Source organism: Syngnathus acus, chromosome 1 (assembly GCF_901709675.1).
Source record: "Syngnathus acus chromosome 1, fSynAcu1.2, whole genome shotgun sequence".
Classification (NCBI taxonomy): domain Eukaryota; kingdom Metazoa; phylum Chordata; class Actinopteri; order Syngnathiformes; family Syngnathidae; genus Syngnathus; species Syngnathus acus.
Window position 1 is genome coordinate 3,850,152 of NC_051087.1, and position 15,277 is coordinate 3,865,428.

At 42.1% G+C, this 15,277-nt stretch overlaps 2 protein-coding genes across 2 annotated transcripts in view; one reads left to right on the plus strand and one right to left on the minus strand.

Annotated features, from left to right (window-relative positions):
- LOC119121608 overlaps window positions 1-15,277 on the minus strand; it is a 408,423-nt gene that overhangs the window by 75,773 nt on the left and 317,373 nt on the right. The window lies entirely within an intron of this gene.
- sdk1b (sidekick cell adhesion molecule 1b) overlaps window positions 1-15,277 on the plus strand; it is a 140,154-nt gene that overhangs the window by 44,467 nt on the left and 80,410 nt on the right. The window contains exons 2-4 of the mRNA XM_037262328.1: window positions 7,138-7,294; window positions 9,025-9,131; window positions 9,205-9,352. Coding sequence (XP_037118223.1) covers window positions 7,138-7,294; window positions 9,025-9,131; window positions 9,205-9,352 — 412 coding nt within the window. The remainder of the gene's footprint in view (window positions 1-7,137; window positions 7,295-9,024; window positions 9,132-9,204; window positions 9,353-15,277) is intronic.

Below are 15,277 nucleotides of genomic sequence, written 5' to 3' on the forward strand. Positions count from 1 at the left end.
TGGAAATGCCATTACTTCTACAGTCTATATCTTGCCAAATATCCCGAGAGACAAAACAGAAGACATTTTTGTCAGAATTTCTCTCACACGTTAAGAGAAACGAAAATGGCGGAAAGTAACGTAGCCCCGTCTCCTGCTTGTTAAACTGGGACAGCCGAGTGCTGTTAATGACTTCTCGGTGTCTGCAAGAGTTCAAGTGCACCTGCAAACAAACACAACTCTAGTTTGTCTCAAAGTGTAGCGGTGACAGGAATCTCATTAAAGATATTCCGAGTAGCTATCACTTAAAAAAAAAAGAAATACCCCTCACAAGTCCCATTTGCATACATGCAAAATAAAACCCACCTCAAAATAGAAATGCCTAACATAACTGCTTTTGTGAAATAAGAAAAAAAAATCCAATGAGCGAGCAAATAATGAGCGTCTCTGTGCGTGTTCCTCGTCATTAGCAGTTGTTGGCTGTTACTAGAAACAACTGCGCCGGAATCGCGGTTGACCTTCGTACGTCGATACCTTTTGTGTGTAAACGCGGATGAGAAAATCGCAAAGTCGTTCTTTCTTTCGGAAGGACATCTTTCTTTCAGGATTTCGATCGAGAAAACTGTTCGTTGAGTTAGTTTTGATCTATTTTTGCAAACTCCAGTAACTTAACATTCCGCATCGAATTGATTACAAGGACATGTGCTTTTGGATTCTTATCAGTTTTTCTTTCGTACCAGACAGCATCAAAAATGGCAGAAAAGTACGCAGCAAGTGGAAGAAGGTCGTAGAAGTGAAGCTTAAAACGCTTCTGTTACTCTCCTGCCCACGTACTGTAGCTAACAGGTAAATAGCAATGCCCGAGGATGTAACATACACAGTGTGTTTTGAAAAGAGAAGCGAGCGAGTGGGCCAGCTCAGGAAAAAAAAAAATAATCAATGCTATCCTATGCTCGAGATGGAACTGAGATAAACACAAGGCGAGGGTAATGGAGACCGATGAGGAGCGACACGATAAACGTCTGAAAATAGACATAAAATAATGGCCGTTGCGGACTAACATTCAAAATGGATGATGGACACTGGAGCCTCGCTATTGGATTTTGTAGGCACCTGAGCCGATATTACTCATCACTGTTTGTATCGTCGGGTGACTGAAAAACGGTGCGTTGTCAAACTGTCACGACCAATAAAAAGAGATGCTTGAAGTTTTTGAAAATGTTGCGGTTTGAAGGACTGACTTTGGATGAGTGTTAAAAAAAAACGTCCCACGTGAGGAATGCGTAAAAGCTGTACAGCAAATCTCCTGAATCCTCATTCGTATATAACAGCTGCGACGCAAATAGAGCACCGAATGTTATCCGAAAATGCACACATCCAAAACACAAGCTACCTCTCCTACTTGGCAGACGCTACTGGAGATGACAGCCACAAAAAAAACGGCTTCTACCCACATGCCATCAGACCTCTGAACGAATGACATCACAATCTGTCAACCACACCGTGCGATATTTTTTTTTTACGTCTATAATCTTGCTCACTTCGATGTTTACGCTGTGCAATACAGCTGCAAGCCACTGCACAACTTTTTTTTTTTTGCAGAAACTAAAGTAGTACAACTGCCAAGCTCAAATACACTGACCTTTTTGTTTACTTATTTTAATTACGAATTTTAAAATGTTCTTATATACATTACCTCCTCCCTTTTCTCCCTTTCATGATATAAAATTTGCTCTTAATTATCTTTTTTCTATTTTTGTTTCTTTGAGGGACCATCAAAGTAAGAATTTTTGCTCATTTTGCTTTTTTTGACATTTTTTTTTATTAGTGCCCCCACTAGTCTAAACACAACATTCTGATAAATATGGAATATGAGTTAAGCCCAAATATTCACCTGTTTTATCCATCACGGGGGCGGCCATTTTGCCACTTGTTATTGATCGAAAATGACATCACATTGCCAGGTCTCAGGTCACAACCAATCACGGCTCACCAATTTTCTGAAGCTGTGTGTTTCGACACGGAATATATTATTTTTTTAATTATTTTTATTTTTTTTAGGTTGAGTTCCCCTTTAATGCTTTTAATGTTGCGCTATAGCATGAAGCCATGTCTCGGTTATTTCCTCGCAATTATTAAAAGGCCGCAGGCAATTCCAGCCATGCCTATTCTCATTTCATTGCGATCCACTGCCGTGGCACGAAGCTATTCGGCAGGAATATTTTGCCTTTCTGTGCACAACACCCACACGGGTGAAATGTGCTGCGATGATGACGACCTCTCTCAAACAATCACATAAGACTCCAGCGGCGGCGTGCACCGAGGGCCTTCTCCGCTGGCCCAAGCATTATCAAAAGCAACAACCTTTCATAAAATGGCATTATTCGGTTTCCAGCAGTCTTTTATCTTTCATAACTTGTCCCGACTGTATCCTATCCAGTTCTCCAAGAGCATCCATTGCTTTCTCTCCCCGCCGTACTACTTCTTGTTTGTTCGGATGACCTCCCCTCCACCCAACCACTTTATCGCCGTCTGCTCTGCTGGGCTGTAACGGCGATACCCCTTGGCGCCGCTCTTGCGATCTCCACCTTCAATAATGAATGAGAGGATACAATTCGTCAATCACTTCACAAGCAGGCAGGCAACAATGTGCAAGGTCAGGCCAGTGGCAGCTGTCAAAGGGGCGATATGATTGGCGCCGGAAAACGCCGTGCACACACAAGAGAGCGAGCGAGCGGGATGGATGGATGGGGTACTTTAGTGAGGGCGGGGAAAAAAAAGAAAATAGAACAAAAAGGGGGGATGAAGTGAGCTGGCTTGAAATGATCCTCCAAAGAGGTGAGACAAGATAAGGATAATTAAACAATAACCAGAGCAACGGAGAGAGAGAAGCGAGGCCAAAAATACACTCGACTCAGACTGCCCGACCAACCTCAAGGTTAGACATGGCTTTCTGTTTTTTTTCTTCCGTGTGTAAATGTGGCAGTTGAATGGCGTGGAGATCGGAGTCGGACCCGGATCTGGGTCGAGCGTGTGTAGAGCCCAGGGCGATAGCGTTGAGGTTTTGTGATGATTGTGTCCGACAAGGACGCCGCCCCCGGGAGAGAGCTGCTATTGACCCCACCCACTCAACACAATTAGACCGGCACACGCCATCCACTTGTTCCCAATATAACATGTTTTAATGAGGACATGTAAAGTGTTGGGGTGTATGTGGGCATTGGGGAAGATCAAGCACAGTGAGTAAAACTGAGAATTCATTAGTGTGTGTCACTCCAACGTGTGGAAATATTTTCACAGTCACTTGTGTACTGTGCACAACTTTCCTCTGTGGAGTCTTTGGTTGCAGTGGGAGCTATTTATTTCACTCTCTTCCAAAAGAACAGACGCCAGACTAAATGACAAGGTATTTGAGACTCTGAGGTTTTTCCTTTTTTTTTTTTTTTGCATCAGCCACATTAGATAAACGTTAGGTACTTTTCCCCATTGTAACGAGATCCAGTACAGGAGCTACATAAAATAAATAAATAAGTAAAAAATACAAATTAAAAAAAATAATAATAATTTTATTTAATTAATAAAACAAATAAAAACATTTCAAAACTATTTAAATTGTATCTGAAACGTAAAAAAAATTAAAATCAATCTTATATTCATGCTTAGAAAAAGCAACACAGACGAGCTAACAGGCTAGCCACTTAACAGCCAGCTAACTCCGCCCTAAAACGAGTTGATGGCAACCCCTTGGAGACTAAAATAATACCCGCACCTCACATGCATACTTTGCATTGGTATCATAAAAACACCCTGCAATATTTGCAAATATTTGATAGATCAAGCCCACCTAGAAAGTGTCAATAAGCGTTTGGGAAAGGATAATGTTGGGAGCATCATACAAGTAGACCTAATGAAGTGACACTTGACTGTCAATTTCATCAATTAAAAATGATTAAGTACTCTAAAAGAGAAAACACAATTTCATAAATAATGCACACGCAGTTTACCAATTGGTCAGTTCCTCACTTTTACGGTCCAATTACACCATTTGTGTTTGCGTCCTCTGCATAAAAAAACAACAACTTCAAGACGGCGGCCCCGACTGTCGGCTCACGTCTGATGTGAGGTCGTCAGGCGATCAGAGCCGACAGTATCATGTAGCATTTGTGTGTTCTCTAGCAGATGTGCCCCGCAGTGTGGCCCACCTCTTACAAATGTCACTGAGCACAGTCTCTTCCATTTGATTGCTTCTCTCTCTCTCTTTCTCTCTCTCTCGCTCACATATGCACTATTAGTGTATTGTTAAATGCAAAGAATTTTTCAAATATTAAATTATTTTAGGTCACAAATGCAGCATTGCTTAAACTAAATATAACATGATTGCACTGGTCAATACCTCAAGCCATACGTAGATGTAAATGGACCAGACAGCGAGGAGTAGCTGGAGGGAGCTGATTGGTTGACGCAAGGAACCAGGCTAACGAAAAAATGAGACAAGAACACAGGGAAAACAAGAAACCAAAGTCAACTCCAGAGATCCGGAACTTCCTTTGAGTTCAATTGAGGTGTAGACAGAGCACAAATTCAACTCGTATCTGAAAGCAGCGGAGTAGTCAAAAATGTGACTATTCCGCCCGACGACACCCGCTTGCGTTTTTTTTTTTTTTGGTGCGGCATCTTCGCTAACTTGTGGCCTGTTCTGACATCTGTCGATCAGAGAGTCGGGATCAGTCAGTCACCCGTCGACTCTGATCTGATAGCTATCAGTCAAAGCTTATGGAGAGCGTGATAGAAGCCGGCGCTGATGGATCTCGGGAGGAAAGGACGTGAAATTTCTCGCTCTGCTCTTTTAAAACAGCCGCCGTTATTGTTAGTCATTTAATGATAATAAGAGTGCGACCACTACCTGCAATTTGGCAATTGTCGGAATAGATAAGAGGATGTGACTTCCAGCCGCAAGCCGAGGAAACGTTCTGACCACTCAGGAATCGAGCTTCTCATCCTCCTTCCAGGCTAATGAAACTTGTTGATTAACACTTAAATGTATTTATCACTTTGCTTTTCATGAAGTGTATCTGATTTTGACACGGGCATGATCCAGTTCACCAGTGGAGTCTCGCCTTTATTACGTGAGTAATTAAAGGTAGCATGAACAGCATTGGTTCTAATATTCGCTTTGGTCTTCATCTAACCATGACCGAATCCATCATCATCAGCCCCTTTCACCTTGCATCGTCTCATTAATTGCCTTTCCCCCCCTATTTCTTTCGGCGTGCTGTTAACAGGCAAAAATTTGAACTCCTCCCTTCCCCAACCGCCGCGTCGCTCTAATTGCGTGTTGTAAATGACTGTTAAAACAAGTGCAGGCAGATTTATTAGATCAAAATGGACTAGAACTCATTTGCACCCGATAATCAAAAAGTCTTCTGCGGCGGGGAGAAAAGTGCTTAGCCAAACAAATTGCTACTGCTTATTAAAAGTCAAATTACATGTCATAAAAAGACTGATTTAGGTATTTTGCAGCAAAAGCGTGTGCAGCCAATCAGTATTCATCGTAGGCGACAATCAATTCTGTCAGGCCGGTTCCCCGACAGGGGTGTAGATGAAGTGATTTTTCGAGGACGGCTGCCCCCAAGGGTGACCTCTCCCACTCAAATTCATTAACGCCGCGTGAGTTCTACCTTCCTCTTCTTCTTGACTCTCCTGTTCGTCAACACACAATGGAAAAAAACAAGGCCGACCTCGAGTCTCAGCACATTTGGCAACGGGAGCGACCCTGATTTTCTATGGTTTGGACTAGCTGCTTTAGGCATAATGGCGGAGAGACGTTTGTTGACATCGGGCGACAAAGTCAGCCGTTAGCTGACCTTGCTCCTCTCGGATGCTTGCTAGCGTTCACCGTCTCCATCTGTCATTCCTAATGGACTTGGCTTTAAAGCGCAAGGTAGGATTAAAGGGCCACGAGGAGTGAAGCGCGCTAGGAAGAAAGTGCAGATAAGTGAAATCGCTGGGGCACTTCAAAAACATCCACATGCTTCTATTTTTATTTTTTGCAAGCGTGCCTGCCTTTCTTAGACGAGTCACCGGGTATGATAAACCGTTAAGGTTGCATCCTTGCCGAGCACACACACACTGGCTCACATATAAATCAAGCGTAGATGGAACATTTCCCCCGTGAGCATAGCGAAGGCAGCTATCAATCCAAAGTAGAGGGGCAACTCGAGATGGAGAGAAGGGAGGGAAATGTGGCCCCGGGATCTCCACTGGGAAAAGGAGTGTGGGAGCGAATGCAATGGACGCTGAATGAGAGGGCTGCTTAGAATGAGGAAGGAGACTTTAGAGTGAAACACTTTTGACCTTAAAAGCACCTGATGTATCAAATTACTTACTGCTGGAAAAAAGATCAATTCGGGTGGTGATCAAAAAGTAACTTGAGATTATGGCAATAATATTAATAATAATGAGGTAGTAGGGCTGTTTGATATTAGAAAAAATATGAATTACGGTAAAAATTGAAATCACGATTACTAGTCAAACCAAACGATTGTTTATTGTTTGGTACAAAACAAGAACATGTAAAAAAAAAATATTAAGATGCATTTTTTTTAAATATGATAATGTAAGTTAATGGACCAAACATTTTTCTAACAATGCAAAAAAGTACTGTATCAACAAACACTGTGCATTAGATATTAATGCATATTAATAATCGTTTTTATGCCAATTTGGCATAATTGTAAATGATTGTAAATAATCGTGGAGTGTAATAATTGTAATTGAATTTCCATTAATTGCACAAGTTAGATACCTTTTCCCCCCCAGACTTTGTTTTTATCTTTTTGTCTAAAATAAATGCTTGAAAATTTTCAGTGTCAAAAAATCTGTAGTCCATTTCAGCCCAAGTTGCAGTCAACCAAAAAAGTTATATCATTTTGGACAGTTAGACGCTCCAGAGTGAATCATTTTATGTTTATGTCTGGCCATTGCGGGAATTCATACATTTATTGGAATCGCAAGTGACAGTTTGTCACACTTTGGATGAATCCTGTGATTTTGCACCTTCATGTGCTGTTGACTAATATGCACCTGCGGCCTCATGGCTTTCCGTAGCACGTTCAACTTTGTCCTTATCCAAATACGACTTCTCTTTATGTCCGTCAGAGGTGGCGCCCTACCTGCGAGGGGTCGGCCTGGAGCAACAAGTGGTGCTGGAGGGAAACAGACTGGTGCTGACCTGCTTGGCTGGAGGCAGTTGGCCGCTGCAGTACCGCTGGTCTCTCAACAGCAGCAACATCACCGACTGGACGCCGCAGTACAGGTCAGCTGCCGCCAACTGGCCGACTCGCTCTCGTCGGGCTAATGAGGTCCAAAACGTTTCTGTCAGTTTATATCAAATACCAAAAACGGCTCACATAATTGCAGCCCAACATTTAGAAATACACCATTCCACAATTCTGTCTTTCTCTTTGTCCCGTGTTTTGTGTAGTAAGAGCCAAAGCTGACAGAATCAAGTCCTTTTTTGTCATCGTTTAAAATAGCGATAAACTTGGGAGAGCCGATCTACTCGGGTGAGGAAGCAGGAGGTGTTGTGTAACACGTTGGACCGCTCTCAACATTTTGGCAGCTGTAGTTTGATGAGGTCGGCAACACGGCAGATTGGCAGGGCGCTGTGTGTGTCGTATTTGCGCTGCTGTCAAAATTTATAACACGTCTGATGTGAGGACAAACACCAGGGAGGACGGAAAGCTGCAGGAATTTTTTTTAAATTTTATTTTTTATTTTTTTTACGAGTGCGTTTTACCTCCGGTTGTTCAAAGACAGCGAAAAGCAACATCTTCGGAATTTCTATTCCGAATTGCCAATTTTAAGTTGACATTGTTGTTTGAAATTTTGCAATTTAAAATATTCCCGGGCAAGAAAATATTTAAGAAATAAGAATACAATAAATACGCTTTTAATATTTCCCAAATATTTTTTTTTCAGTTCTGTTTTATTAGACACGGTAATATTGTTTTCTCCCTCTCTTTCTTGTCTTTATTAAAGACTGCATTAAAAAATAAAGAAAAAATATTCCCAGTCTTCACTTTGCTCTCTTCTAAAATTGTGCTTGTTGAATCATTGTTGAGCCCACCCGGCAACTAGGGCAGCCAGGTCGATTGCAAGCCGCCTCCGCGAGTAAAAGCTGATTGAACCCGTCCTAAATCATCCAGAGAATTGAGCCCTGCAAGCCAAGCAGCGACTGTGTCACCAAAATGATTGTATTGATTGGCAACTGTCAACACTGAACTTTGAGTCCGGTGAGATATCTCCCAGCTAAACTTGCCGGGTGCTTAAAAACTGCAGTGACAGCCCTGCCGCCGCCGTATCGGTCTAATAAAATGTAATGACAGCCAGAAAGGGAGCGCTACCGTGTTACATTACGCTATGTGCTATTCTTGATTAAACGGAATTATACAAGCCTTTCAAAAATGACGCCGGCGTGCAAACAATGCGCATTGGACACTATGTGTGTTGTTGGCACAAGTTGGCATCATACACTGACAGCCTGCGAGTTAAGTACTTGGCTGGCCTATTATTCATAATGAGCCCCTAAGCGATGTCCAGTTTTGTGTGTGTGTGTGTGTGTGTATGTGTGTGTGTATTTGCATTAGAGAGTTTGTCCAGCGTGGCAGCAACCTAGATCCTACGCCAAGGTTGCCATTAGGGAATCCCTATCCATTTAAAACCCATTAATACATTAATAACTTCTCAGGAAAAAAAAAAGAAGAAAAAAAACATGGATGCAGTGAAATAAACATGCAGGTGCTGAGCCAATGTAAGAGTGCCCAGAAAAATATAATTTTCAGGATGACAATGGAAACTTGGAACTCCTAAAACTCACGACAGTAATCCCTATTGTATAATATTGACTTTATTTCATTTATTTATTTAGTTATTCATTCTTAGATATTTTTAGAGAGATTGTTATTTGTATAAGTGGAAAATGGATAACAAGTGGGGAATCACATGATATGAAAGGTCATTCCACAATCCTCATGTCATCTGTAGGTTATTTGTGCCGTCGCTGCAGAGGACAGACGCCGGATTGTATCAATGCACTGTGAGGAACAGGATGGGCGCCATCATACACGGAAGAACAGAGGTGCAAGTGGCCTGTGAGTACCAAAAAAATCATTTGCGAGTTCGAGAAAGAGTTTGGTGGGTCACACAAACTCTTGTTTCCTCAAGTTATGGGGAGGTTCTCAGGCCAAGAGCAGAGAACGACGGTGAGCCAAGGCCAGGCCGCCATCCTCAGCCCGCCTCCCTTGGCGTCCTTCCCTCAGCCCTTGGCAACTTGGTACAAAGATGGACACAAGATTATTCCCAACCACCGAATGTGAGTAAAATAAATTTGTTTTGAGCATATATTGTGGATTTTCACTTGAAGCAGGTGAGTCTGTTGACTAGTTGAGCACATTTTTGACACTTTTCCACCCACAGTGGAGCTCAACAGATTCATGTGTTGGCCGAAATGTTTTTTTGATACAAATGTGCAATTGGAACATTTTGTTGGGTGAAATATGCGAAGATGTGTGTGGCCTGCCAGCATAACTAACCATTAAGAGCACTAACTGCTCCCGGGCGTGCTATGGAATGAGATTGTCTGTGGCCTCTCTGTGCACGTAAATGGTCAGTCTGCAGCTTTTTCACTCCTCTAATGGCACTTCCCAAATGCTCAACGGGGTCATTAAGGAATAAAATCATTTTTATCATTTCAACCGACACAAGGGAAGATATTTTACCTAGCGTTATAAAAGAACAATTATTATTTCAATTATAATACGATGTTCTTTTCATTAAGTTTAACTTTTAGCGTTGATGACAAGAAACGTGCTCTTGCATCAATAGCTTTCGTAAAGAGATTCAATTTGAATCCCAAATAGAGGACGAAACTTTCACAAAAGTCCTTGCGACATTTTGTTCAGTTTGTCTGTGTCCAAATTCCACACAGTTTAATTTTTACTAGGCACAATATATTAATTTCATAGCATTCTGCTGAGAAATGAGCATTGTTACAAATATTCGTAAATTAAAGATGATCGCATTCAGTTGATGGGAAACTAACTCAGTATGTGCAACTTCAAGATTTACCGATATGATAATCGGTAAAAGGCTCCAACTTATCAGTACGCATAGCAAGGTCATGCTTGCATGAGGTTTGGAAGATCTTGTAAGCCATCCAACACCTCCCATCCTTCGCAAAGAGGGTCACGGTTGACGTCACAGAATCTCCACTGAAAGCGTTCCTAGAGGAATGGAAGCCAAATGTTGGAGCGTCTCCATATTTTCACCCATTTTTGCATCGCGTAATGGACAGTTAGATGTCCGTCTAGTGTAAATTAGATACAGCCTTTCCTTCACTTATGCATTTCTGAAAAGCGTCTCTCGCTGGAATAACATTTGGTGCAATATGAAATGTGTATTTTTCGTTAATAAAAAAAAAAAGCTTGCCAGCAACCCTGGAAATAGGAAGCTGCAGTTAATGCCGCTCATGTTGCCTCTGAAGCACTTTGTACTTAATAGAGAGAGCGAAATGCATCCCATTCCCCCATAACCTGTGTCCTTGACAATCTCATCTGAAGAACAGTGTGAAAACTGGTCAAACACCTTGCCAAAAAAACATAATCATCACATTGTAGCTCCAAGTGGCCACTATTTTAAAATATCAACCTGCAAGGTTAGAAAGCCGTAACGATTGCAAATCAATTTTACCTGCTGTTGAGCAAATGACGGACAAGATAGCAAGGAAAGGCAATTAGAAACCTCGATTGATTCCATGGTAGTTTTTCTTTTCTTGCCGCCATTGTTCTCGCCAATAGGGGTAGCTTAAGGTAAGATCTGCAGGACGCGGGAACTGCTCAGGCCTTGCCGTGCGGGGTCCCGCAAGGGTCAACCATTGGACCCCTTTTGTTCAGCCGCCAGGCTAACCGCCAACCCGCATGTTGTGGACAATTTATTTATTGGTTGAGCAATCAATCAACCAAGAAGATCTTCTCCGTCATCCAACTGTTGTTTCCGTGCGGTTGTGTGAAACCAACTAATGCCGTGTGATGTTGGCAACATTTCTGCCGTTTGATTAGTTTGACACATATGTCAGAATCTCATTTTCCTTCCAAGACACTATCCCGCCGCCTTTTCAAGCATCGAATACTCCGGACAGAAACCTTTATTTCTTCATCTTAAAATGAAATTTCCCTGATTGGCTTGCCGCCCACACATGCACTCACACACATTCACAAACGCTGTTTGAAGACTCGAGCGTGGCACTTCCTTTGAACCTTCATAAGACTAATTTGCACCTTTCTTCACAGCTCCCCTCTTGTCTCGACAAGACGCGTCCCCCCCACAACCCCACCTCTCCGCATCTCATTTTTTTCCCCCTGCCTCCAAATTATTCTTTATCCCGCCACGTTCCCTCGCTGCACTTGCATTCTCCGTCTCTTTTACGGTCATTACGGCATGGGAGGATATACTGTCGGAGAAGCCGTAAACGTCTGTTCCTCGGTCAAGACACACACCGAGACAATCTGTCTCCAAAGACTTATCTCAATTACATATACCTGGCCGGAAAAATCTCAGCGAGCAGCCGTGCGTAGATTGTGAGCTTGCTGACGACGTGTGTGTGGGTGAGGTGACGCTGGCCGATCCCGCGGTCCGGCGAGACGAGGCCAGATGGCGCCTGGCGGTTGGCTATCTTGGCGGTGGCCAAGCTGATGATGTCGTTTATGATGTTTATTGATCCGTGATGCGCTCCATCTCGCTGTCTTTTCAGCCCTCGCGCACAGCTTGCACTTTACGTCCAGGCGTCTGCCCCCAAAACCTCGCTCTGTGTTCTTGCACATGTGCACGCACATGCAGGTACTCCCACGCCTTCTTCGAGTAGGGAGAAAGAAATTGACTTAATTAACTTATTGTCATTCACACTTGAGTGAGCGCACTGAGTACACTAACAGATAGCAGATAACGATAGCAGAACAACAAAGCTGGCTAATAGGAAAGAAAGGACAAACACTAAAAAACAAAAGAAATTAAAAATATTTTAATATGTTGAATGCAAAATATTCAATCTTGGAAATAAACTTGAACTAGAGGCTCACTTCTGTAGAAGTAATCGAAACTATGAATTGCGTATCAAAATCCTGCCAGTCTCGGGGCGGCCATTTTGTCACTTGTTGTCGACTAAAAATGACATCACAGTTGCTCAGGTAACGACGTCGTGCTGTTCATCTGAAGTAGCATTCTCATTAGACGCTTGCTATTTTCGCTGGAGATATCGTTTTGAGTCAGTCGATTCTTCTGCGTCCAGCAGGCGGCTGACAACATCCAACGATTGGATGGGAAAATGTGTTTCAACTATTTGATATAAGATAATAACATACAGTATTGTAAAAAAATATTTATACCTCACAATCTTTAGTCACAGCTGTCCGAGCTCAAAATAATTTCGATACCGTCGACCCCGCGCCGATGTATATTTTAGCGGTGACCCCCGCAGCCCTGGGCAGCGAGGGGCGAGTCGTTGCCTTTAATTAGCTTTGAGGCTTGTGGCAGATGGACGTGAAGTGAATGTGATGAAGAGACGTCGAAATACAAAGCCAGGGTGTGCAGAATTAGAACCCTCCTGATGATAATGATCAAATAAACCCAGTGATCTATGCAAGAGCATGGCGGGAACAGGACTTTTTGTTTTCAGCAGGGAGGCCATATGCTGTAAAAATGGGTACGTGTGTTTAGACATTCATTTATTTTCATTTGTCACACGCCGCTTTAACAGAGGCAGGGAGACAATTCATTATCCCGCTTTCCATTGCGCACACCGAAGAGGTCCGAACCCCGAACAGAAGCATTTTTCTCGGTAGCTAAACTTTGAGAGCGGAATTACGGAGAGATCGGAACAAAGTATCGGCTCCGTATCGTAAATACAATCGGCCGTTCCACGTTCTCACGGCAGCCACAGTCGTTTCAAAGTGACAGCATACTTGAAAACAGGAAATGAGTGTGGACTTTAAGCTCTTCTCAATCCATTGTGTCTGGAACTTAATCTCTGGGCCCGCAGCAATTTAAATAGTGTATGTGACTCTCTTCTCAGTGATATGATTTGGTTACTTTTGAGATTAGGGAAACAGGCTGAAGATTTGAGGGCATATGTCTGCAAAAAGTGCCAATTGTTTGCTTGCCTCTTTTTTGCTCCGGTCACGAATGGCGTTCTCAGATTTGAGTGGAGTTTCATTTGCTGAAAATATAAACGACACGACACGTACGAGGTCGAACTTACCTCGAAATGACCTCAAATCTAAAATGTTTGATTTCATTTAGATTTTTAAAGTAGTTTTAATTTGTACTTTGTTAGTTTTTCTTTTTTTTTTTAATGCTTCATTTTAGTTCAGTTTTGCTTGCCCCAACGTGCCAACTGCGATGATCAATGCGAGCACAACTGCCAAAAGTTATTAATGATAATCACCACCATGAATTTTGGAAATAACAGTATCGCATAATAAGGAAGGCAACAAACATTCTTACCAAATATGCCATTTATAATCAAAATAAAGTGTTGCCTTGACTCCCAAAATGACTTTCCGGATTACCAAGGACTGCTGGCAACCAATTCTAGGTGTCCTCTACAATGAGGACAAGTGAACAGAAAATGGATGAATTATTTCCAAGCAACTTATCGGTTTCAAGAAAGAATAAATGCACTTTGCCTAATTTGTCAATAAATAATGCTTGAATCGTGATGACAACATTTTGGCATGAGAGGCCAAATTCAATCTTGAAAGGCGTGTAATTTGTCACGCCTTCCAATTGGAATTGTTTGGCCTTGATGAATGTCTGCAATCCGCCAAGTGCCAATCTACTTTGCCATCTGAGTTTACGGGATATGAAACGGATTCTGTTTTTTTTTCTTTTTTGTTAATAAGTCTTGCAGCAGGTATCGTTTGATCAGTTTGGAGTAGTTTGCAAAGCCGTCTGCTTGAATCCATCTGTCACGTACCCGCTGGATTTATCTGGCTGTCTCAAGCTTTAGCGGCAGAAATTATTGTGGAGGTATATTCTGCATTATCATTGTCAGACTTTCATATTAGCATTCTCATCCAGCTCCATTATGTACCATCCTTCTTTTTTTATTGTTAACAGACTCATGCGTCATGCATATTTAATAAATGGAGTCCAAAACCAAATCAGAGCCTCTCTAAACATTTCGAGCACATTTAAAAAGCTAATTTTACATTAATCACAAACTACCGGCGTGCCGGGTTTTATGCCAGCTGTGTTTCAATTATCTTAATGTCTCTTACATTAGTTCTTCCTCAGAACAGCCTCTTTCCTGCAAGGCTCAAATGGCTTGTCTGACTTGTTTGGCGAAAATGCCAATGTAGTACATCTTCATTTGCAAGGTACTTTCCACTCGTGTGTTAATGTGAGCTTTTAGTCAGGCAACGTTAAGAGAATTAAAGATAAATCGAGAGAGCCGGCGCACCGGTCTGACTTTGCTTTCGCTCGACATTCTACTGTCTGTTGAAAATTGATGGCCCTCATAAGACCTGTCAAAAATGTCAGTGTTGCATGGTAAACAAAAAAAAAAATACAAGGACAGTTTTTAGTTATGATTGCTCCGACCCATTATAGTGTTAGCTGGTTAGCTTGCTAGGTGTCATATTTTAAATTTGTTAGCAGGGAGGTGACAACCGAGAGAGGCACCGGAAGCCCGTTAGCCTGTAAGCTAGCTAATGATCAGCGCCACAACAGTGTGAAAGGATTGCGACAACTCTTTGATGTACACTGTATTTTGAATTGAATGAATTTAAGCCTTAGATTCTCATAAGGGAGTTGTAAGATTGAATTATTTAGCGGACTTTCCCACAGCATTTGAGAGCAGAGACCGCGGCTTGATTTTTAAGACCCATATTGTATACTTGAAGTCAAAGGCATTGTCAGTACAATCAGAATAAATATGACGCACGGAATACAATCAATTGGGCACAGTTGTCGAATAATCGGTTAAAAGGTCCATCCCTCAGAGAAGCCAAATGTCTTTTGGATGTCTGCCTCATCTTGATGATTTTATAGTATCCCCTCACTCTTCACTCGACTTTGCTCCCTCTTCTTTCTCCATCTTTTTCCTCTATAATTGAATGACTCCCTTTGCTCCCTTAATGTGGTGCCAAAGACCCGAATAAACGCTCTCTATTGTAAACTTGTCCATTTCCGCTTTTATTATCCCTCTCATCTGTTTAAATAGATGTTTATTTTTCCACCCTTG